The 25,541-nt window shown below is 34.5% G+C and overlaps 1 protein-coding gene across 1 annotated transcript; it reads left to right on the forward strand.

Annotated features, from left to right (window-relative positions):
* Positions 1-1,571: 1,571 nt before the first annotated feature.
* IRX4 (iroquois homeobox 4) lies at positions 1,572-12,900 on the forward strand. The gene is made up of 6 exons (XM_053713045.1): positions 1,572-1,623; positions 5,130-5,283; positions 5,860-6,111; positions 6,778-6,884; positions 10,868-11,196; positions 11,658-12,900. Exons 2-6 carry the CDS (start codon positions 5,239-5,241, stop codon positions 12,434-12,436), a joined length of 1,512 nt encoding a protein of 503 aa, XP_053569020.1. The 5' UTR covers positions 1,572-1,623; positions 5,130-5,238; the 3' UTR covers positions 12,437-12,900.
* Positions 12,901-25,541: the final 12,641 nt, after the last annotated feature.

Raw genomic sequence — 25,541 nt, forward strand, 5'->3', positions numbered from 1 at the left:
ATAGATAGATAGATAGATAGATAGATAGATAGATAGATAGATAGATAGATAGATAGATAGATAGATAGATGATAGATAATAGATAGATAGATAGATTGATAGATAGATATAGATAGATAGGTAGATGATAGATAGATAGATAGATAGATAGATAGATAGATAGATAGATAGATGATAGATAGATAGATATAGATAGATAGGTAGATGATAGATAGATAGATTAGAGAGAGATAGAGAGAGAGAGAGAGAGAGAGAGAGAGAGAGAGAGAGAGAGAGAGAGAGAGAGAGAGAGAGAGAGAGAGAGAGAGAGAGAGAGATACATATAGATGATAGAGATAATGGAAAGAGATAATGATTGATAGATAGATAGATAGATAGATAGATAGATAGATAGATAGATAGATAGATAGATAGATGATGATGATAATAGAAAGATAGATAGATGGATAGATGATAGAAAGATAGATAGATAGATAGATGATAGATAGATAGATAGATAGATAGATAGATAGATAGATAGATAGATAGATAGATAGATAGATAGATAGATAGATAGATAGATGATAGATAGATAGATAGATAGATAGATAGATAGATAGATAGATAGATAGATAGATAGATAGATAGATAGATAGATAGATGATAGAGATAATGGAAGAGATAAAGATAGATAGATAATTAATAGATAGATAGATAGATAGATAGATAGATATATGGATAGAGATAAAGATGGATAGACAGACAGTCAGGCCATAGATAGATAGATAGATAGATAGATAGATAGATAGATAGATAGATAGATAGATAGATAGAATAGAGATAAAGATGGATAGATAGACAGACAGATGATAGAGAGATAGATAGATAGATAGATAGATAGATAGATAGATAGATAGATAGATAGATAGATAGATAGATAGATAGATAGAATAGAGATAAAGATGGATAGATAGACAGACAGATGATAGAGAGATAGATAGATAGATAGATAGATAGATAGATAGATAGATAGATAGATAGATAGATAGATAGATAGATAGTGCAAATACAATTAGGCCTGACAAATTTTATATTTCACTGATATGTTGATGCAAGTAAAATACAGACTCATTTGTGGCGTCTATTGACTCTTAATTCAAGTCCAAATGTATCACATAATTTGTACAAACCGAGATGATTATATAAGAAGAGGCTGTTTAGGTTTCAAACATTCTAAGGCTGATTCAATAAACAAGTTACTGTACCAAATTAATAGTAATGTGTGTATGTGTATATATATGTATGTGTGTGTGTGTTTGTGTAGACCTTTTACAGAATTTTGTGATATTTTTGAAAAAAAAAGTTTAAAAGCAAGATGTGAGCAGAAATGCACTGATCTGCTGGTACTGAGAAACGTTAATCAGTAAGGAATGGTGCTCAGTGGAGCTGTTCACTTTAACGTCACTCCAGTACAGAGGGTTAGTGAAGTGATTGTGGCGCCTGGGGACTGAGAGCACCATTCCTCTCTAGTCAGGTATGATACACACAGAAATGTCTACTTTACTTCTACACAGCTCCACACCAAGTGACACCGCGCAGGCAAGTGAGGAGCTCACAGGCACACGGTTTTAGCTGCGATCTCAGGTAAAGCAACACTTATTTATTACTTTATGCCAACACCTATGTGAAAAGACTGCTCTAAATGTATTTCCATAGCCTTAATAGCATCTGAAAGAATCTGCTTTAAAACACATACAGTTTAAAGTCATATATCAAATAAATCATTAGAGATCTGGGATTTTTACTGGTAATTGACCTAGCAGTTTAAAGGATTGTTGAGACAGGCAAAAGATAAGTTATATTGCTCTTATAGTTCATGCACTGGATATATCATTCTCTTTTAAGCGACTTTGGTGTATACATGTCAACTGGCTTTTTTATTCTATAGTTTCTCTTTGTTCATGAAATTGCAAAAAAAAAAAAAAGTCCCCTTCACCTTATAACTTTAATACAAAAAAAACCTCAGATTGCAGACAAAGTGCATTGCAGTTGGGTTTATTACATTTGTTAAACTTGAACAGTTTTAGCTCTGATATCTGATTACAGAAAATAGTGCTGTCTAAGCTTTCACTTCTATTGAGTTTGTTCTTTACTTTTGATTTATATAGTGACCATTGCTGTAAGGTGTCCTGTGTACATAAATGTGTCACATGCAGAATAAGACAAATATATCCTAAAATCTACTATAAAATGAATGATAACCACATAACCTGTATGTTTATAGTTTGGGCACTTTTATGATATATAGGGAGTGCTTTGCAGAGTCATGGGTCCAATTGTATATGTAAACAGGATAAACCACTTACAGTACAAAAAATATCCAGAGCTTACTATCTTCAAGGTCATGTGAACACGTGTGGGAAATGCACTTTCATTTTTTATATAGATTTTTATTTTTTAAAACGAAATGTTAGGTTCTTTGTTCTATTGATATGTTGTTACTTAAACAGGTTGTGGTAATTAACCTCTTTTGTGTACATTTAACCATTTTAGTGAGTAATTATCCAAGGTATCCTAGTGATTGCTGATATTATAATGATTCTGTCTTCTGAGAGAATTTGTACTTGACATTCTTTGTTATGGAGATCAGCCTGTTTGTAGGAAGGCAAAACACTTATTAAAATGGCATGCTGTCAACTGCGTTGATTATATCTGCTATTATAAGAAATGTCATTTTATTAAGAGGAGGTAAAGGAAACTAAAAAAAATGTCCCTTTTATCTGGCTATTACTTAAGATAATAATGTATAAGCTGTGGGGTCAGTATTCAGTTTAATATGAACAAATATATTACAATATTAGTGTTAAGTAATCAGAGCAAGAGTTTCAAATTACTTTTCACAAATTATCAACTTTTAGAACCTAATCTCATTCAACCAATGAGTATAATTTTTAAGCATCAAGCATAAGGTTTACATAGATAATGGCATGTCAAAAATGATATTCTTACTGAATAGATTACATACGTATTTATCATTCTCGTTAAAAAGCTAAACATCATGAAAATTCAACAATGTATATAGCTACTTTTATATTCTATAAGGCATTTATTTTAATATTTTGTAGGAATGAATTAGAAAATATTTATAATACACATTTAACATTTAAAACCATTGCTAAAGGCGAGTGCAAGAGTTTTAAACTAAAAATTTGTGTCTAAAACTCATTAATGATTGATTAACTGAACACTAATTTTCAAGCATGTAGCTATATAGTCTAAGTTAACACCATAATAAGAATGTACATCTGTAAATGAAAGCAATTACGCAGCTATATTATATTATGTGTACAGTGGTCTCCAGATAGTCATCAATCACCCTCAATCGAGCTGTCAGTGTGGGCAGATTCGTTTCTGAGAGGCAGTCTTCCAGCTGGGAAAAAGAAGAGAACATCGTCATTAATTAGAGTGTGACCCTGGGGCTATTCACATGCCTGAACCCAGGAAGTTCACTGAGCAAGTCAGCACACCAAAGCTCGGAGGGTTACCTTTAGTTCTCTATCCCTACCTGCCACTTCTCACATGTGTCCTGTAGAATAATCCTATCTATACTCTAGTACTTTAGGTTGAGGATTGCTATATACCCCCACCAAGAGCATTATATATATATATATATATATATATATATATATATATATATATATATATATATATATATATATATATATATATATATATATATACATATGTATATATATCTGCATTAGATATCAAATGCACTCTTATTCTGCAGTACATTTTATGTGTATGTATATATTTCAAATTTACTGCAGATTAAGTTTGCATATATATATATATATATATATATATATATATATATATATATATATATATAGCTGCAGTCTTACACAAAACATGCCATAAGTACTACTAAAAAAAAATAACACCTTCTGAATGAATGAGAAGTTTATTCAGTATGCAATGAACAACATAATTACATAATTACAAATGTTAATATGCTAAAAGTATTTTGCTTCCATTTTGATATAAGAAAGAAATATTATAAAAGTTTGAAACATATATATATATATATATATATATATATATATATATATATATAGTCTGGTAAAAAAAAAATCCAAGTGAGTTAACATTTGAGTTACTTCATATGCATCTTTCACAGAAACAAATGCCAAAAATGCAGTACTTTTTTTTACCCAGGTGTTTTACACCTGCAAATGTGGTTTCGTGTGTACTTTTATTAGTCTTCACAAAAACAGATCAAAAGGAGAACAAATTGGGGACTCGCCAAGATGAGTTTTAAAAGTGAATTTAAAGTGTTAGAAACTATTGAGAAAGTTAATCCACCTTGTGATGGTTTAGCGAGTTGCATCAGTGAATCTTTGTGAGTAAATACTTCTCTTTCTCTTCCCTTTGGTTATTTAAGTTAAACTTTATTCACTTTAATGCTTAGGCTTACTATATTTGATGTACTTTTGAACATATTATGCATTAGAATTAATTCTCTCTTGTAGTTCATGTTATTTATGCATAGAAAATAACTTCAAGGAAAAAGTCATCAGTTTATTCTTCAGTTCACTCATTTGTAATTGAGACTAATTATTAGTGTGATGTTGGACGAAGCAGATGCTCATTAATTAATTTCTAATTAAAAGTGCTTCCCATCCTTCAGTGAGTAAGGGGGGGAAATCATTATTCCATGTTTCAATGATTGTTTAAATCCAATCATTCATTTTCTGAGCTCACATAAGTGCTATAGGAACACCTATAATTAGCTTGTAAGACCACGAGAGGAATCCATAAAAGCAATCGTTTTATATCAGTAATTTGCACCCTTGAATGCACTGCCATGGTGATAGACGCCAGATGAGATAAGGAAAGGGTTAACTGACGTCAGATTGTGCTTTTTAAAGCTACCTGCATCTGGCCTGATGTGTGCTGCATTACCTTTTTTTTAAACTTTCATTTCTTCAGTTATTTGGGATTTTAATGTATCTGTCTCTTATATGACATTTGTTTTCATTTTGTTTGGGGGGTTTATTTTTAAGTTGTTTTTATTTTTTAATAGCAGTTTTTATTTTGCGAAATGTAGGGTTAAATAAATTAAAGAGCATACTCTTTCCTCCCATAAGCATCTTGGAACCTGTGGTCACCAATCAATTGTTACAGAGGGAGAAAACCAAGAAAGGCACAGATTAGACGTGCTCTTGTCTTACTTGGAAATCTAGGAGCCTATGTATCATGTCATATCCCCAGTTTGGATACCCTTATTCCTCAACACCCCAGGTAAGATCTATTGTTTATAAATATTTAAAGGTTTAATATTGCATGTTAGTGATTCATTATCTTTGTTTGGTGGTAAGAGAAAAAAAATGCAGGGAATGTCAAGCCAGATCCAATAGTAGTAACAAGTAACCTTGCTCAAATATTCCAGTAGATTAAAAAGTATGTGCATTCATTTTACTACAGAAAAAATAATCGTGTGTATATTACAAGTATGTAGCATTTACACGATCCCTAAGAAACCTACTAAGAATAACATAACTTTTTTTTATGTGCTACACATGTTCAGCTTAGTTTGTATTGACTATGAAGGACTAAGGTACATCAGTGTGATATATTTATTTTACCATATTCAGAGACTTTAACAAAATGGATATCAGTGCTATCCCTATATCTTCAAAGAACTCTCATAACGCTTTACAAGTTTATTAATTGCAATAAAGCTTAAAATGTATATAAAATCCCTATATAAACCATTAAAGTGACACCAGTTTTCAACTACAATATACATCTTGTTTGTTTGGATTTTTTTTATTATTATTTTTTTTATCTTGACTTGGACTGTTCTTCTTCCGCCAGTTCTTGATGACTGCCAATTCTTTATCCACTTGCTGTGAATCTAGTGGAAGAAGTCTTTCTGATACAGCTGCTGCAGCCTCTGCTCAGACCCCAGTCTATTGTCCCGTGTATGAGAGCAGGCTCCTTGCTACAGCCAGACATGAGCTCAATTCTGCTGCTGCATTGGGAGTATATGGGACCCCCTATACAGGCGCCCAAGGTTATGGGAACTATGTCACTTATGGCACTGATGCATCTGCCTTTTATTCTTTGGTAAGACCACTTATTTTTTGCAAGGTTTACAACATAACACAACCTTCATAAAGTATAATTAAGTGAAAGCTAATAAAATGATAAATTGTAGTATATATTTAAGGAGTTTAGGATTTAAATCTAATTTTACAAAACTACATTGTACTTTCCCAAGTTTTTTGTGTGTATATATATATATATATATATATATATATATTGTATGATATGGATTGGTACTTTCTATGTATTTGTTGGTTTAACAGTAATTCTAAAGATTAGCATAGCAAATATATCTTTTATTTACCTTCAAAGATAAACAGAATGTGTCAGTTGGAGATGGATGTTGTCAATTCGTTTATCTATTTGTAAAGCAGAATATGTATTAACGTGTATGCATTGTTTTCCTTATCTATAAACATATTAAGAGTAAAATGGGTTTTGGAAGAAGGTATATAATGCAGCCATTTATTATATAACATCTGCTACACTAAGTCATGTACAAATCTGTCATGAGAGAGGGTTATTTATTATATATTAAACAGTATATATTATGTTTAAATTATTAAAACTTTATAAAGAATCTGGCTGCTTCTGATAACATAAATGCCTTCTGGTTATGGCCGTTGAAATAATTGCAGTTTCTCTATAGTTATTGTCATATAAATGACACTTGACCTTATGTTACAGAATACATTCGAGTCAAAAGATGGCACTGGATCTGCGCATGCGGGTATTGCCCAGACTGCTGCTTATTATCCCTATGACCATACACTCAGCCAGTATCAGTATGACAGGTAATATGGCTTTCACGTTTTTCTTTCAATTGAATATGTTGCATGCCAACTTATTAAAATTTATTCAGTGAATGCATTATGTCAAATAACAATTTATGCATGATAGTTATTCCACTTCACTGCAACCATCACCAGTACAAGGTGCTAGTTATTTTGCAGTGTATAAAGAAATTTGGGCTATAAAACACAGTCAGCGCTGCATAGCAATGCAAAAGTCTCACATTCCCTCACAAATTAAATGAAAAGTGATAATAATGGATTTGCTGTTTCATTGTATACAATTGCTCAATATATTTTAAGATATAAAAAATGTGTTCTTTCTGGATTCCTTAAATCAAATCATTAGTCTTACTGACTCTTAAAACATATATGTGTGTGAAGATGAATTCCATGGAAATAGATAAGAATATGTTTAAATAGAGTATTAAGAGAGAAAAATTGTGACCGCTCCTGGGAAGGGGGTATGCAGAATACCTTAAAAAGAAAGAAAATATATCAAACACACAAACACAAACATTTTATTGTTCAATTATTTTAGTTATTTTCTTAGACAAGAAGTGAAACACACTGTGATTTAAACATCCCAAACACACATATAGATTTGTATGTCATAAATAAAATACGATTTACCTAAAAAGAAATAAGATAATACATAAAATAAAAAACAGTTGTCCCAATTTTATTATAATTAACCCTACTTGTAATAACTTTTTCAGGGGACAATAAGTTTTTATGCAACACAGTTTAGTTAGGCGATCAATGTGTTGGAATGTATGAATATATAATAGATTTCTCAAAGTTAATAGATTATTTTGCAGCTTCATACATCCAAATAAACTAGCAATAACCAACATCAATAGCACACTCCCGAATGCAGAATGAAGTAATTTTAGTACAGATATTAAGCATTATTCATATGAAAGGAGAGTTTTCATTTGTGGGATTCTGGGCATTCTACTGTATCTGAATGCCTACACATTTACTTTTCCCTTTTAGAACTTTTAGAGGACATAATTCAAGTACATTTTGTTACAATACATTTTCTTGGAAGTAGGTATATGCTCAGATACCTGTGTATCTTAACAATTTGCAGTTGAATTTATATTAATATTGATTATTATTTATGTTTATGCATAAGTATAAAGAGAGATATTCTAACTTGTACTGGATTATGTTATATTATATCCCAAATATGCATATAATTGGGACTTTTATTGTTTCTTTTGAAAACACCCACTTCATTTTAGGTTGACTGCTCGTTTTAGAAGCAATAATTAGTAACCTATTTAATAATTAATTTATGTATTATTTGGAGTACATGTTTTAAGGAAATTAATTTTATTTAAGAACATTAAAAAGTTAATCAAGCTTTAATACCCTGGAATTTAAATACTTTTCTAAAGTATCATTTTGATGCGCTATTAGAAATATATTTACAAAGTATGGAACTGCTGAACAGATATTTGTACAGTTTATGTTGCACAATGCAAACATTTTACATATTTGTAAATTGAAATCTAGGGTCTGTTCAAAATAAAAATAAAAAAGGCGCTGCCTTACCTAAAGCAAATACTGATAATCATTTCAAAAATGCAACTATTAAGAGTAATTTAGTAATAAAACACACACACACACACACATATATATATATATATATATATATATATATATATATATATATATATATATATATATATATATATATATATATATATATATATATATATATATATATATAACCTGAGAGCTAGAATGAATACTGGTTCCATAATTAACTAATTAACTAATTCAAATTTAGATTTCAGATATGCTATATATAATCCTTTACACCCCTGTACTATATCTTATCAGCACACCAATTCATATCATATTTAGTATTATTAAATTAAGGTTATTCTACTAATGCTAATGTGATTAAAGATCATATTTCTTTTTATTACTCATGAAAAAGTAATACTTATTTGTACGTTTTATTTATATTGTGGTTTCTACAATTTATTTAATTTTACAAATAATCCAGAATGTTCCCTTCATTTATGATACCTGTCCCGGATTTAAAAGGTATTAGTCTATACTTATTGTCAAATTTCAATAAAATATATGTTATAAATATTACATTATAGTTTGCCTTCCTAGTTTCCTCTTACATCAGTTTTTCTCAGCCAAGGTTGCCTGGACCCTTACTATAATCAGAAACTTGGCAATGATGAACTTGGAATTTGGATTGGAGAAGATTTGGTTAAAAAAATAGAAAAAAACTTTTTAGAACTAATATTAATTATTAAGATTTTGTATATTTTAGTCTTAAATAAGTTAGTCTACTTAAGTTGATAGAATGAATAAAAAAATATAATGCATTTACCTTAATACACCTGTATTAAGGGACTGTCACTTAAAAAAATGTAGTGTCACAAAGGAAAAAAGAAACCTTTGGGAACACTGTATTGGTTAAATGTATGCAGCATAGGACAGTCTCAGACATAGTACAGATGATCCTTACTCAGGGACTAGGAAATTCTTTCCATCCTCTTCCAGCCCTGAGGGAATTAAAACAGTTTTACCTTGCTGCGTCTATTGTCCTTAAAGCAGCACAAAACCACTTAAGCCATTTCAACCTTTTTTTAAGAGCACATGGGTGCCGGTGACCTTTCAGCACTATGTGCATTAAATATTCAGTTGCAATCCGCTGTCTTTATACGTTTTTACAATTTCATCAACAAAAGGCTGTGAGATGGCTAATAAAGGAACAGAATGGAAAATATTTATATTAACAGTTATACCCTAAGGTCATTTAAATCTATTCTCTTAAAACAAAGCTTGAAGAAGCCGAGAAAACCTTCATGGGAAAAGATGAGAAAATATTAAACACAAAGAACATTATATATTATTATCTCATTCTCTCTCTCTATCTCTCTCTCTTTCTCTCTGTCTTAATCTCTCCCCTCTCTCTCTTTCTCTATCTTTCTCGTTCTCTCTTGTTCTTTCTATTATCTAATCTATCTAATTTATTTATCTATCTATCATTTATATCTCTAAATATAATCTATCTATATATCATCTATCATATATCTCTCTATCTATCATCTATCTATCTATCTATCTATCATCTATCTATCATCTATCTATTATCTATCTATCATATATCTCTCTATATATCATCTATCTATCTATCTATCTATCTATCTATCTATCTATCTATCATATCTACCTATCTATCATCTATCTCTCTATCTATCATCTATCTATCTATCTATCATCTATCTATCTATCTGTTTGTCTGTCTGTCTGTCTTTCTGTCTGTCTGTCCATCTATCCATATATATATATATATATATATATATATATATATATATATATATATATATATATATATATATATATATATATATATAATCTATCTTCTAGCCACTTTCTGTCTAGTAACTCAATAATATAAATATTGTGTTGCTAACATTATTGGTATTGTGTGTTATGTATATCTGAAGAGACCTGTGAGGTCTTGAAAGGTTATAGAGTAAAAAAAAAAAACTTTGATTTTGTTGGTTCATTAAAAATTATCGCAATTACTAAAGGAACATTATTATATTACTCAGTGTTTCTAATCAACTATAATTAGCATTTGAAATGATGTATGCATCAGGGGTGGACCTACCATTGGTGGAGAAGGTGCAGTGGTACCAGGGCCCAAGTGCTGATGAGGAGGCCTATAGCAATCAGTCTATACATAGGTGTGCAGAATGTGCACAATCCTAAAGCCTTTTTACTGCAGGTTGCAGGTACTTCTATCTACCTACTCAGAATCAATATACAGGGCAGCATGTATATTATGCTTATTGCTTTCTACTGTAAGCAATGGAGGGGGGGGGAAAACTTTTGCTGCAGGGCTCTTTCTTGAGTAGGTCCTACTGCTGTACATAGAACTAAACGCCTTATATAACCAACAAATAAGTGGCTGTAATATCGTTGTGTTGTTTGAATCCTAGATATGGTACTATGGATGGAGGTACCCGCAGAAAGAATGCCACTCGTGAAACCACAAGCACCCTGAAGGCCTGGCTGCAGGAGCACAGGAAAAACCCCTACCCCACGAAAGGCGAAAAGATCATGCTGGCCATAATCACCAAGATGACTCTCACCCAGGTGTCCACGTGGTTTGCCAACGCCCGGCGGAGACTCAAAAAAGAGAACAAGATGACCTGGCCTCCGAGGAACAAGTGCTCTGATGAAAAAAGACCTTATGGGGAAGACGATGATGAAGAAGAAGAAGACGAACCTCAGAAAGACAACATCAAGAATGAGAAAAAGATCGATGGTCAGTACTGGTTATTTATAAAATGTAAAGGAATTTATAAACGTACTTTTAATTATAACATTTCAATTTCTGTGTCAAAATGGACAATATTTATTTTTTAATGTCTTTAGTAGCAGTGTCTCCTTATATCCATGGGCATCAAAAATATTTACATGTCATATAAATTGCATTATTACATACACGAGCACAGTGAACACAAAATAAGTTTCCATATTTGGTATTTAATTGTTGACATTATGCTGATATAAAGTGTTTGAAGTCAAGTTACTGTTTTTATTTTTCATTGTATTTATATTTTTATCTGTTTGCCATATCCGAGGATTTTAGAGGATTTTTTATGTGCGTTCATATTTCACTTTACTTTGCCTTTTCTACCTGTGACTTTAATACAAAAGCTTCAATATAATATACTTTTATTAATTAAACTAATTTATCTTATGTTTTTATTTATTTTCACACAGATGATGTTGCAGGAAGACAGGATAAAGAGTTAGAATTGAGCGATCTGGATGATTTTGATACAATTGAATCTGAAAGTTCCGAATGCGAGTTAAAGCAACCATTTCATCACCAGACCCAAGAAGGACATCAGATGAGGTCAAGAGATTGTGTCAATGACCACTGTAAGGATGTGATCCTAAAGATGCCTGTGGGAACTTCAAATGTTGAACTAGAGCTTGATAGAGCTAAAAACTGCCTTAAAAATGTGGTTGATGAATGTGAACAAGACTTAATGAGAGTGAGACAAAGAGGTTGTGAAACCAAAATGTGCTTCCAACAGCAAAGTCAACAAATTATGGATTCCAAACCAAGGATATGGTCTTTGGCTCACACTGCTACCTCTTTAAATCAAACTGAGTATCCATCTTGCATGTTAAAACACCAAGGAGTGTCTTCTCCTTCCTCTTCTTCGTCCTCATCATCATCTTCCTCAGCTGTTTCTACTCCAGTCTGTGTTATTGACAGACGTCAGGATTCTCCAGTGACCAGTCTCAGAAATTGGGTTGATGGTGTTTTTCATGACCCACTCTTTAGACATAGTACTTTGAACCAGGCACTGACCAACACCACTGTTTCATGGGCCTCAACAAAGGGTACCATTCTGGAAACTGGCTCCTTAGGACGTTCAATCGGAAACCCTGCAAATATGATTAAGGGACAACTGGCTAACCTACCCCACGACACAAATAAGGAGTTTATTGCATTCCCTAAAACTGGAAGCAAGATGTTTTGCTCCTAACACATTAAAACTATTGTAGATGCTGGGAAAACATATCTGGCATGGAACATTTCAAACAAAGGAGTTTTTGACATAAATCTTTAATTAAATGACAAACATTTTAAATTCTGTTAAGGAAAATCATTATTATTGTTTAAGTTATCTTTTCTTAAAGAGTTCTGTGTTGTGGACGTTATTTAATTCTATAGCTAAAAGCACGGACGATTTTTTATGTGTTGGAGTAATTACAGTTTACAACCAAAAGTTTACAAAAAGGATTAATGGATTGGTATATAAAATAAATTATTTAATAAGCATGCTAAATTAGTTAATGAAACATTGAAGCATTTTATTGAGGTTTTATTGTTAGTGTTACACATGCAGCACTTCTACCGAGTTTACACAAATGCACATTGGAATTAATTGGCAATCCTATTTCTTCATTCAAATAAATTGTCTGTTTCATAGGCAAAAAAAAAATCAAATGTGTCTGACTGTCAGTAGTGAATCTATACATATAAATGGTGTTTAGCCTATTCATATTTTGTGCCACTGTACACATATATACTTTTTATTTATTAGCATTTAAAATAATAGATTATTTTGTGTGTATGACACATTTTATATCATTCAGCCTGATCTGACTCTGTCCTGAAACCAAAGCTCCTTCATAAATGTGTCTCACAATAACTTCCATCGGCCAAAGTGATATGTTTACCATCGTTTTGAGTCGAATGCTCCCTATGCTGTATGGGGTTTCCATGAACATGCATGAATATTTCAACACTTCAGGATAGATGATTTACCATTTCTGACATTAAAATAAGAATGCAGTCAAGAGAAAGAGAAAGGGAGGCTGAGTTTTCTGTTACAAGTCACTGGAAAAAAATTACTAAGTTTCTCGATTATAAACTCTTCTATTATATATGTGTATGTCTGTGTCTGTCTGTATGTGTGTGTGTGTCTGTCTGTATGTGTGTGTATGTCTGTGTCTGTCTGTATGTGTGTGTGTGTGTGTGTGTTTCGATAGATAGAGAGCTAGATAGATGGCTGCATATATCTATCTATCTATCTATCTATCTATCTATCTATCTATCTATCTATCTGTCTGTCTGTCTATCTATCTATCTGTCTATTTTTCTCAGTTGTATCTACTGTCTATTGTTTATCTATCAATCTATAATCTATCTATCTATCTATCTATCTATCTATCTATCTATGTATTATCTATCATCTATCTAATATATCATCTATCTATCTATTTATCTATCATCTATCTATCTATCGATCTATCTATCTATTATTTATTAATCTATTTTGTATCTATCTATCATATATTCATTATCTATCAATCTATCTATCTATCTATCTATCTAATCTATCTATCTATCTATCTATCTATCTCCATCTATGTATCTATCTATGTATCTATCTATCATCTATCTATCAATCATCTATCTACCTATCTATCTGTCAGCTATCTAATATATCACCTATCTATATATCTATTATCTATCATCTATCTAATCTATTATCTATCTGTCTATATCTATCTATCTATCTATCATCTATCTATCTATCTATCTATCTATCTATCTATCTATCTATCTATCTATCTATCTATCTATCACATGTATATGTGTTTATGCTATGTGTGTTGTTAACGCATCCATTCAAATATAATTTATTGCCAATTTTTCAAAGTATTGCACATACCTATTTCTAGCAATTAAAATATTATTCTGCTTGCAGTAGATCAAATTCTTTCTATTCCTGTTGAGGCAACTGTAATTAGATTGTATGCAGTGATATTCACTGTCATTGTATTGACTTTCCCTCTCCAGGATGATATTATCGAGATCACTGAACCTATCCGCTGATCTGGCTGTCAAAAGGCTGAGAGTGGAGCCCCCCGGCCTTGGAAAATGCACATCAGCCAAGATAATTTGAAGTGAAATTTTCATTTTGACAGTAAACCCCTCAATTTCTAAGGGATCTGTACCTTGCGATCTCAGTGGCAGGGGGAGGCTTTACAGAAAGCCACGTCTTCTAGTGAAAAGGGCAGGAGAACTTGAATTACTTGTAATAGATAAAAGGGCAAGAATAGAGTCAAGGGTACTTGACAGTAATAGCAAAAATTGTATTCCCCTGGGAGCAGCAGGCTTGCTGGAGGCTGCTTGGCCTAGCAGGAATGTTAATGTGGTCCAGGCCAACTGCACACCAAACTAAATCCACTCAATTTACCATAAAGCCAAACAATATGGTGTATGTGTTATGTAAACATATTATTTGGGGACATGTGTTTAGAAAGGAACCTAGAATCGTAATATTACTTTTCCCAATTAGCTGTATCTGTCTAGGGTCTGGAGAGATACTATTTGTTTATTTATGGCAAATGTGATTGTGTTGTGTATATTGCATTGTCTGAAAAGCAGGTGTGATACTTGGGATGGAATTTTATACTGCAAATTCCAAAGCAGATGTTCAAGGAAGGTATGTTGTTAAATGCCTAAAGTATTCCAACACATATCCACATTTACCACATTGTCCCAGTCTCAGTACATTTTCTTTGTTATTAAATAGCTCACATATAGTGAAGTGATATAAACTAATATACGATTTGTGGTGATAACATTTATGTTCATTTGATTTGGAAATGAATTGTGCTGCTTTAAAAACAATATTTCCCTGCTATTTGAAGAATATAAACTGAGTACTGTATTCAAATCAAATTACAATATAATGCTAATTTGTTGCTGAGCCAATCTCTCTGTTGCCTGCATCTATTTGTTACTTGTTTGTTTTTGTTTTTTACATGGGATATATTTTGTATCCATCTAACACAACACTACTTACCTTATCAGAAACTATTGCAGTGTTTTCACAATAAAATAGCTGACATATTGCTTTGATGAAACGTTACTTTAAATAGACATTCATCAGCTCTACACTGCTTGCTTTATACCAATGCACATTCCATATTGCATTGCACTGAATACAGTACAGTATATGTTTCACAATTTTTTAAAATAGTTTTTACCTGGAACTGATGGTGTTTCTTTTTCTCTATGTGGGATTGCTTGCTGATTAAATGCATTCTTCTGGCCAATGCACACCTATATTTCATTCTGTATATCTCTGAACTACATAAGTTAGTCTAGAGGAACTGTGTAGTGCATGATCAGTTCTGCTGTTTTCCTGATATCTAATAAAATTACTCGCAGAGCTTGTATCACTCAGCAATACGTGTATGACATCTCCATTACTATACTTTTCCTGAAATGCTTACATTATATGAGTATATCTCATCACATAACTCTTTGTTTGTCATTATTGAACGATCAAGACCAGCTTTTAATACGTTCCACAAAAATTATCATTATATGCTCTGCATTCAGGAAGGCAGGATAAGATAGGTCTATATTTATTTGGTGTCCTCTATAATTAACAGTGCATATCCAATACTAACTCTTGATCCAGCAGTGTGCTCTGAAATCCATCTTTTACATTATACAAATTAGCTTTCTACTATATTTGCATAACTTACTTATTTCTTTCTCTTTGACTTTTGCATGCAGCATTGCACAGCTTTTACATATTGTCCTATAATCATTAATTCTTGGCAACTCTGTAAAAATCTACTCAAGTCACTTTACAATCTTTATTATAGAAATGGAATTGTGTTTTGGACAATAACATAACGTAAATATTATATTGTCATGTAAGCCAAAATAATATGGAATATTATTGGAGTTGTATCATAATTATTTAATAATTAAGAAAAAAAAAAATAACGAAGTATTTCCAAAGTATTTCCAAGCAATGGCCAGAAATATATGGCAATGAGTTACCTACGAATTATTTTTATTATTATTATTATTATTATTATTATTATTATTATTATTAATAATAATAATAATAATAATAATAATAATAATAAAACCAATAATAATAAAATTATGTAGGCAGCTAATATACTAATGTCCCTTTGCTATGTACAAAGCTTATGCAATGTTAGAATATAGTGCATATTATTCACACGTTTGTCGAAATAAATACACTTACATAAAATCCAAACTTTGAAGTCTATATAGAAAGAAACATTTTAACTACTATAACTAGCAATCTTTTACTGCCATATGGTGCCAATTCATTAGTGAGTATTTGAAAAGGGTTTTATTGATTGGGTAATCAACTGTGTATTTGCACCAGTTAAAGCTCGGGTGGCCTAGATAGTAAATGAAGGTGATGAATTAGACTTTATTCATTAAAGGGACACTGAACCCAATTTTTTTTTCTTTTGTGATTCAGATAGAGCATGCCATTTTAAGCAACTTTGTAATTTACTCCTATTACCAATTTGTCTTCATTCTCTTGCTATCTTTATTTGAAAAAGAAAGCATTTATGGGGGTTTTTTGTTCAGTACTCTGGACAGCACTTTTTTTTGGTGGATGATTTTTTTCACCAATCAGAAAAAACAACCCAGGTTGTTCACTAAAAATGGGCTGGCATCTAAATTTACATTCTTGCATTTCAAATAAAGATACCAAGAGAATGAAGAAAATTTGATAATAGGAGTAAATTAGAAAGCTGCTTAAAATTTCATGCTCTATCTGAATCACAAAAGAAAAAAATGTGGGTTCAGTGTCCCTTTAATACCTGCTAGAATTGCTAAAACTTTTCTTACTTTAATCAAATATCATTTATTCCAAATGCACAGACCCCAGGTGGGCACATTACATCTAATACAACTAAAATGCTTTAAAACCAAGACGGTTGTAAACATTATAGAATATAGTGAACAAGTATATTACAAATAAGTCTTAATAGTGTTAATGAATTGATTAATACAACAAGCACTGTGTGAGGGGTAAAAGGATGGTATTATAATGCAGTATAATATCTGTGCACATATGCACATAGTTGAATAAAGAATAGGGGACACGTCAAGGGGGGTATAAGACAGAGCTCGAAACTGAGAGACTCTTAATCATTCAGCCATAGCAAATTCAAACACACAAAGGAGGAGATGCTAAATTAACAGCGCTTTTTACATAGAGCTCAAATAAAACTGTAATCAGCGACGCGTTACTTTTCATTAAGTGAGTTTGACAGCAGCATATTCAGCCTCGACAAGGGAACAGGAGCAAAGAAATAAACTGCTCTCAGAGCTAGAGTCATAAGATAATTCCTTAAGCTCCATTAACAACTCTTAGCCGCAGGAAATGGGCTCCCTGAAAACATCTCCAAATCTAAAAGCTTTATCGACCTCTCAAACCTCTGCTGATGGTTCCATTTTTTTTGTAACTTAAGGGATAGGCGTCTTGCAAGGTAATAGAGTTTGACACAACACCTTCTTCACTAGAGAGCTAAAAGAAACCAAAACCCACACATGATGTTTAAAAGGCAGCCAATTATTTTTTTTTTTTTTTGTCTTTTTCAGAATGAGCAACCAGATAATGTGTTTATTTGAATACCATACCTACAAATATCATTGCTCAGGCATATAAAGCAAATACAAATAATAATTAAAATTATATTATTTAATAAAAAAAAGATCTGTAAAATAGCCACATACGTGGAAATCACTTTCTTTTTTCTTTTTGTCCAATTAAAGGGTTATGTGTAAAGTTCTTAAGTGGAAGTGGAAATAAGGAGTCATCATACATGACATTTTGAAGTATAATTGGACACTATTAGCATATGAGTATGTTTGCATCAAATAGTCTGACCATCAGATTCTGTTTTTCAAACACATTTAAACATAGATCAGCTCAGCTACTGAAAGCTTGGATCATAAACTTTAACTGCATATAATTACAGACTACATTTATTGTACTGTATTTGTATGATCCCTCTTGTGTAATGTAATGAATTATGAAATAATGCATTATTAACTATTTCTAGGCAGTTATATAAACAAACATCAAATAAACAATCAATTGTGTGGATTGCTTTTTTAAATAAACATTGTCATCAGGTTTTCATTTTAAAGGAATATTCTAATGAACATATAACATGCTATATGTCTATATGTCTTTAAAGGGACATTCCAGCCAAAATTGGAATCCACATAGATGCATTTCAGTTTTGAATTGAAGCATTTTTGTAATATACATGTATTAGCAAAAATGCTTCTATTAAAAGCTATAGCTGTTTCAAAAGTGTATTTAAGTATGCACCGTGCACCAGCATTTTCAACACATCAATTGTCAGGGAGCCTAAGGTGCTTGTACCATCTCAATTTGTTAATTGCAGACATTATACAAGCCCTACTGGCATTCTGAGCAGCTGCAGTAGTTAAAATGTGAATGCACTGAAAGTATCTATCTATGCTTCACATGCACATGCAAAGAAAAATGTTTACACTAAAAAAGTAATAACTTTTACTGAAGGCATTTTTGCCAGTACATGAATATTGCAACTATGTTTCTATTCAAAGATGTAATTCATCTATGTGCATATACATTTTGACTTTCAAAAAAGCTTAAATGGACAGTCTACAATTTAATTTTTATTGTTTTAAAAGATAGATAATCTCATTATTACCCATTCCCCAGTTTTGCATAACCAACACAATTATATTAATACACTTTTTACCTCTGTGATTACCTGGTTTCTAAGCATCTTCTGACAGCCCCCTGATCACATGACATTTTATTTATTATCTATTGACTTGCATTTAATACTGTGTTGTGCTAAATCTTAAATAATTCCTCTGGCTTGAACACATTGTTATCTATATGGCCCACAAGAACTGGCAGTCTCCTGTTGTGAAAAGCAAATAAAGAAGCATGTGATCAAGAGGTTGACAATAGAGCCTTTGAAACAGGCAGAAGTTTAGAGGTTTAAATGTCATAAAGTATATTAATGTAACAATGATGGTTGTGCAAAGCTTAGGAATGGGTAGTAAAGGCATTATCTATCTTTTTAAACAATAACAATTTTAGTGTAGACTGTCCCTAGTAGTCTAAGCTGCACTCTGGTACAGCCCCCATACTGCTGTAGATGAGGATATGGTCAGTGATTTGAGTCATGCGTATACCTGATTCTCATTGGCTCACCGACTGTATCCTGATCTGCAAAGAGGCATGGGTCTAGAACTTTGACTATGCATTTAACACATAATCAAATAAACTAATTTGCTTACAAAAGTGTTGTAAATAAATACAGGATTTTATTTTGACACTAAAATGTCTCTTTAATTTATATTGACCAGCTTTATGATCCTGAAATCATAATCAATGTTTTTCACTAAAAGAAAAAAATAAAGTATAAATATGTGTAATTACACTTTATTTAAAGGGATATTAATTTTTTTGATATTGTAATATAAGATGCTCAATTATGGTTATCTTCTCCTTTCTGCTGAGGCCAATCAATTAAAATTTTGTTAACACAATGATAGTAGCAAGTCCTGTTGTCTCCGTACTCAAGTCCGCATTGTCTCCTCTAACTAAGGAAGTGACAAGAGGACTTTAACCATTGAAAACCATTTCAACAAATCAGGTGCTAATATGTTCTAATAACATTAAGCCTGCTGAACTATTAATCTATTAGTAGACTGCAGCAAAACAGAATTTATGCTTACCTGATAAATTACTTTCTCCAACGGTGTGTCCGGTCCACGGCGTCATCCATTACTTGTGGGAATGTTCTCCCCCACAGGGAAAGGCAAGGAGAGCACACAGCAAGAGCTGTCCATATAGCTCCCCCTCTGGCTCCGCCCCCCAGTCATTCGACCGACGGTTAGGAGAAAAAGGAGAAACTATAGGGTGCCGTGGTGACTGTAGTGTATAAAGAAAAAATTTTTCAACCTGATTAAAAAAAACCAGGGCGGGCCGTGGACCGGACACACCGTTGGAGAAAGTAATTTATCAGGTAAGCATAAATTCTGTTTTCTCCAACATTGGTGTGTCCGGTCCACGGTGTCATCCATTACTTGTGGGAACCAATACCAAAGCTTTAGGACACGGATGAAGGGAGGGAGCAAATCAGGTTACCTAAACAGAAGGCACCATGGCTTGCAAAACCTTTCTCCCAAAAACAGCCTCCGAAGAAGCAAAAATATCAAATTTGTAGAATTTGGCAAAAGTGTGCAGAGAAGACCAAGTCGCTGCCTTACATATCTGGTCAACAGAAGCCTCGTTCTTATAGGCCCATGTGGAAGCCACAGCCCTAGTAGAGTGAGCTGTGATACGGTCAGGAGGCTGCCGTCCGGCAGTCTCATAAGCCAAGAGGATAATGCTTTTCAGCCAGAAAGAGAGAGAGGTAGCAGTAGCTTTTTGACCTCTCCTCTTACCAGAGTAAACGACAAACAAGGATGAGGTTTGTCTAAAATCTTTTGTTGCTTCTAAATAGAACTTTAAAGCACGAACAACATCTAAATTGTGTAATAAACGTTCCTTCTTTGAAACTGGATTCGGACACAAAGAAGGAACAACTATTTCCTGGTTGATGTTCTCTTTGGAAACAACTTTTGGAAGAAAACCAGGCGTAGTACGCAAAACAGCCTTATCTGAATGGAACACCAGATAGGGTGGATCACACTGCAAAGCAGATAATTCAGAAACTCTTCTAGCAGAAGAAATAGCAACCAAAAACAGAACTTTCCAAGATAGTAACTTAATATCTATGGAATGTAAAGGTTCAAACGGAACCCCTTGAAGAACTGAAAGAACTAAATTTAGACTCCAAGGAGGAGTCATGGGTCTGTAAACATGCTTGATTCTAACCAAAGCCTGAACAAAAGCTTGTACATCTGGCAAAGCTGCCAGTCGTTTGTGCAACAAGACGGATAATGCAGAAATCTGTCCTTTTAGAGAACTAGCTGACAATCCTTTATCCAAATCTTCTTGGAGAAAGGAGAGAATCTTTGGAATTTTAATCTTACTCCAGGAGAATCCTTTGGATTCACACCAACAGATATATTTTTTCCATATTTTATGGTAAATCCTTCTAGTCACAGGTTTTCTGGCTTGGACCAGAGTATCAATCACAGAATTTGAAAACCCACGCTTGGATAAAATCAAGCGTTCAATTTCCAAGCAGTCAGCTGCAGAGAAACTAGATTGGGATGTTCGAATGGACCTTGTACTAGAAGGTCCTGTCTCAAAGGTAGCTTCCATGGTGGAGCCGATGACATATTCACCAGGTCTGCATACCAAGTCCTGCGTGGCCACGCAGGAGCTATCAGAATCACAGAGGCCTTCTCCTGTTTGATCCTGGCTATGAGCCTGGGGAGGAGAGGAAACGGTGGAAACACATATGCTAGGTTGAACGACCAAGGCGCCACTAATGCATCCACTAGAGTCGCCTTGGGATCCCTGGATCTGGACCCGTAGCAAGGAATCTTGAAGTTCTGACGGGACGCCATTAGATCCATGTCTGGAATGCCCCATAATTGGGTTAACTGAGCAAAGACCTCCGGATGGAGTTCCCACTCCCCCGGATGGAAAGTCTGATGACTCAAATAGTCCGCCTCCCAGTTGTCTACACTGGGATGTGAATAGCAGATAGATGGCAGGAGTGATTCTCTGCCCATTGGATTATCTTGGTTACTTCCTTCATCGCTAGGGAACTCTTTGTTCCCCCCTGATGATTGATGTACGCAACAGTCGTTATGTTGTCTGACTGAAATCTTATGAACCTGGCTTCCGCTAGCTGAGGCCAAGCTAGGAGCGCATTGAATATAGCTCTTAGTTCCAAAATGTTTATCGGGAGAAGCGACTCTTCCCGCGACCATAGGCCCTGAGCTTTCAGAGAGTCCCAGACCGCGCCCCACCCCAAGAGGCTGGCGTCGGTCGGAAACTCATTCCCTGAGACAGGTGATCCTGGGTCAACCACCAGAGAAGTGAGTCCCTGGTTACCTGGTCTACTTGAATTTGGGGAGACAAGTCTGTATAGTCCCCATTCCACTGATTGAGCATGCACAACTGTAATGGTCTTAGATGAATTCGAGCAAAAGGAAACACATCCATTGCTGCAACCATTAGTCCTATTACTTCCATGCATTGAGCTATGGAGGGTTGAGGAATAGAGTAAAGAACTCAACAAGCTTTTAGAAGCTTTGTCTTTCTGACGTCTGTGAGAAAGATCTTCATTTCCACAGAATCTATTATTGTTCCCAGAAAAGGAACCCTTGTGGACGGTGACAGTGAACTTTTTTCTATGTTCACTTTCCACCCGTGAGATCTGAGAAAAGCCAACACAATGTCTGTATGAGCCCTCGCTTTGGAAAGAGACGACGCTTGGATTAGGATGTCGTCTAGATAAGGTGCTACAGCGATGCCCCTCGGTCTTAGGACCGCTAGAAGGGACCCTAGCACCTTTGTGAAAATTCTGGGAGCGGTGGCTAAACTGAATGGAAGAGCCACAAACTGGTAATGTTTGTCCAGAAAGGCGAACCTCAGAAACTGATGATGAGATTTGTGGATTGGGATATGCAGATACGCATCCTTCAGATCCACGGTAGTCAAAAATTGACCCTGCTGGATTGTTGGTAAGATTGTCCGAATGGTTTCCATCTTGAAGGATGGAACTCTGAGGAACTTGTTTAATATCTTTAAATCCAGAATTGGCCTGAAAGTTCCCTCTTTTTTGGGAACCACAAACAGGTTTGAGTAAAACCCTAGACCTTGTTCCCAGGAGGGGACTGGGTTTATCACTCCCATCTTTGATAGGTCTCTTACACAATGTAAGAATGCCTGTTTCTTTATCTGGTCTGAAGATAAGCGAGACAGGTGGAACCTTCCCTTTGGAGGAAGTCCCTTGAATTCTAACAGGCATCCCTTGGAAACTATCTCTAGTGCCCAGGGATCCAGAACATCTCTTGCCCAAGCCTGAGCGAAGAGAGATAGTCTGCCCCCTACCAGATCCGGTCCCGGATCGGGGGCTACCCCTTCATGCTGTCTTGGTAGCAGCAGCAGGTTTCTTGGTTTGTTTACCCTTGTTCCAGCCTTGCATGGGCTTCCAAGCGGGTTTGGGCCGTTACCTTCTTGTCTAGCGGCAGTGGAGTTATTAGCCGGTCCGTTCCTGAAATTGCGAAAGGAACGAAATTAGACTTGTTCTTAGCCTTAAAAGGCCTATCCTGTGGGAGGGCATGGCCCTTACCCCCAGTGATGTCTGAAATAATTTCCTTCAATTCCGGCCCAAAAAGGGTCTTACCCTTGAAAGGAATATTCAGTAACTTAGTCTTGGACGACACGTCTGCCGACCAGGATTTTAGCCAAAGCGCCCTCCGCGCTACTATAGCAAAACCTGAGTTTTTCACCGCCAATTTCGTTATTTGAAAGGTGGCATCCAATATAAAGGAATTAGCTAACTTTAATGCGTGAATTCTGTCCATGACTTCTTCATAGGAAGTCTCTTTCTGGAGCGACCTTTCTAGTTCTTCGAACCAAAAGGACGCCGCTGAAGTGACAGTAATAACACACGTAGCTGGTTGAAGGATGAACCCTTGCTGAACAAAAATCTTTTTAAGCAATCCTTCCAATTTTTTATCCATAGGATCTTTGAAAGCGCAGCTGTCCTCTATAGGAATAGTTGTGCGCTTCGCTAGTGTTGAAACAGCTCCCTCAACCTTCGGGACCATTTGCCATGCGTCCCTTCTAGGGTCTACTATGGGAAACATTTTCTTAAATATAGGAGGTGGGGCAAAGGGTACACCTGGCTTCTCCCACTCCTTTTCCACTATGTTTGCTACCCTCTTAGGTATTGGAAAAGCGTTGTCGTGCACTGGGACCTCTAAAAATTTGTCCAATTTACACAACTTCTCTGGTACTACCATGGAATCACAGTCATCCAGAGTAGCTAATACCTCCTTAAGCAAAGCGCGGAGATGTTCTAGCTTAAACTTAAATGCCACTAGATCAGGTCGAGTCTGAAATTTCACCCTCAGACAGCCCTTCCCTCACAGCCAATTCCGATTGATGTGAGGGTAAAATAGATAAGGCATCGTCAGCGTCTGATTGTTCATCCTTTTTATCTATATTTAAAACTGAACAATCACGCTTTCTCTGAAAAACTGGCAGTTTGGATAAAAGATTTGCTATAGAATTATCCACTACTGCTGATAATTGTTGCATAGAAATAAGCACTGGCGCGCTAGGTGTCGCCTGCGCGGGCAAAGCTGGTGTAGACACAGAAGGAGAGGATGTAGAGCTATCCCCACTACCTTCATTAGATAAATCATCTTGGGCAACATTATGAAAAATAACAGAGCTGTCCTGATTTTGTTTGGACGCTATGGCGCAATTATCACAAACACTCGAAGGGGGAACCACATTTGTCTCTATACACACAGAACATAGGTTATCTGATGGAACAGACATGTTAAACAGATTTAGGCAGGCAAACAATGCAATAAAAACGATTTTAAACAAAAACGTTACTGTCTCTTTAAATAATAAAATGACACATTTATTTCTGAATGTTCAAAAAACTATGAAGGCAATATCCGATTTTTCTGAAATTTGGACCCCAGTGCCCCGGAGCTAATTGTTGGATTTAATCGTTTTTACACACCATAATCCCAGCTACAGCCTTGCTGCAGCTTTTTACCTTCCTTAGGGGTCACCATTCACAGAAAAAAGCCTTTTGGAGTCACTTTCTGAACCACAGGACCCTCTCACATGAATCTGCATGCACTGCTTTGAAATTCAACTGCACAGCTGAAGTGCCAAAATGAGGCTTCCTCCCTCAGCACACTAGAGTGAAGGGGCCTTCCTGACTAGATTTAGGTGTCTAAAACAAGCCAGATCAATAAAAAACGTTCCCAAGTGTATGTGAGCTTATAAAATATTTCAAATGGTATAATATTGTAATAAAAACCAATCGATTTAGCCCCTAACAGTGTCTACCAGCATAAAAAACAAAAAGGGGAAGCCTGTAATCTTTTTTGCTGAGGTGAAAGAAAAATGGCTTACCGTTTCCCCTGAGGGGAAAAATGACTGTCATCTAGCATTAGCCTGTGTTGTTAGAAGGAGACTAGTCATACCTGAAGCAGATGAGTCTGCAAACTGTTACCCCCAACTGAAGTTCTCTTGTTTCAACAGTCCTGCGTGGTAACAGTAATGGATTTTAGTTACTTGTGCTAAAATCATAGCCCTCTTAAACAGAAATCTT

The sequence above is a fragment of the Bombina bombina genome, chromosome 5 (genome assembly GCF_027579735.1).
Source record: "Bombina bombina isolate aBomBom1 chromosome 5, aBomBom1.pri, whole genome shotgun sequence".
Taxonomy (NCBI): domain Eukaryota; kingdom Metazoa; phylum Chordata; class Amphibia; order Anura; family Bombinatoridae; genus Bombina; species Bombina bombina.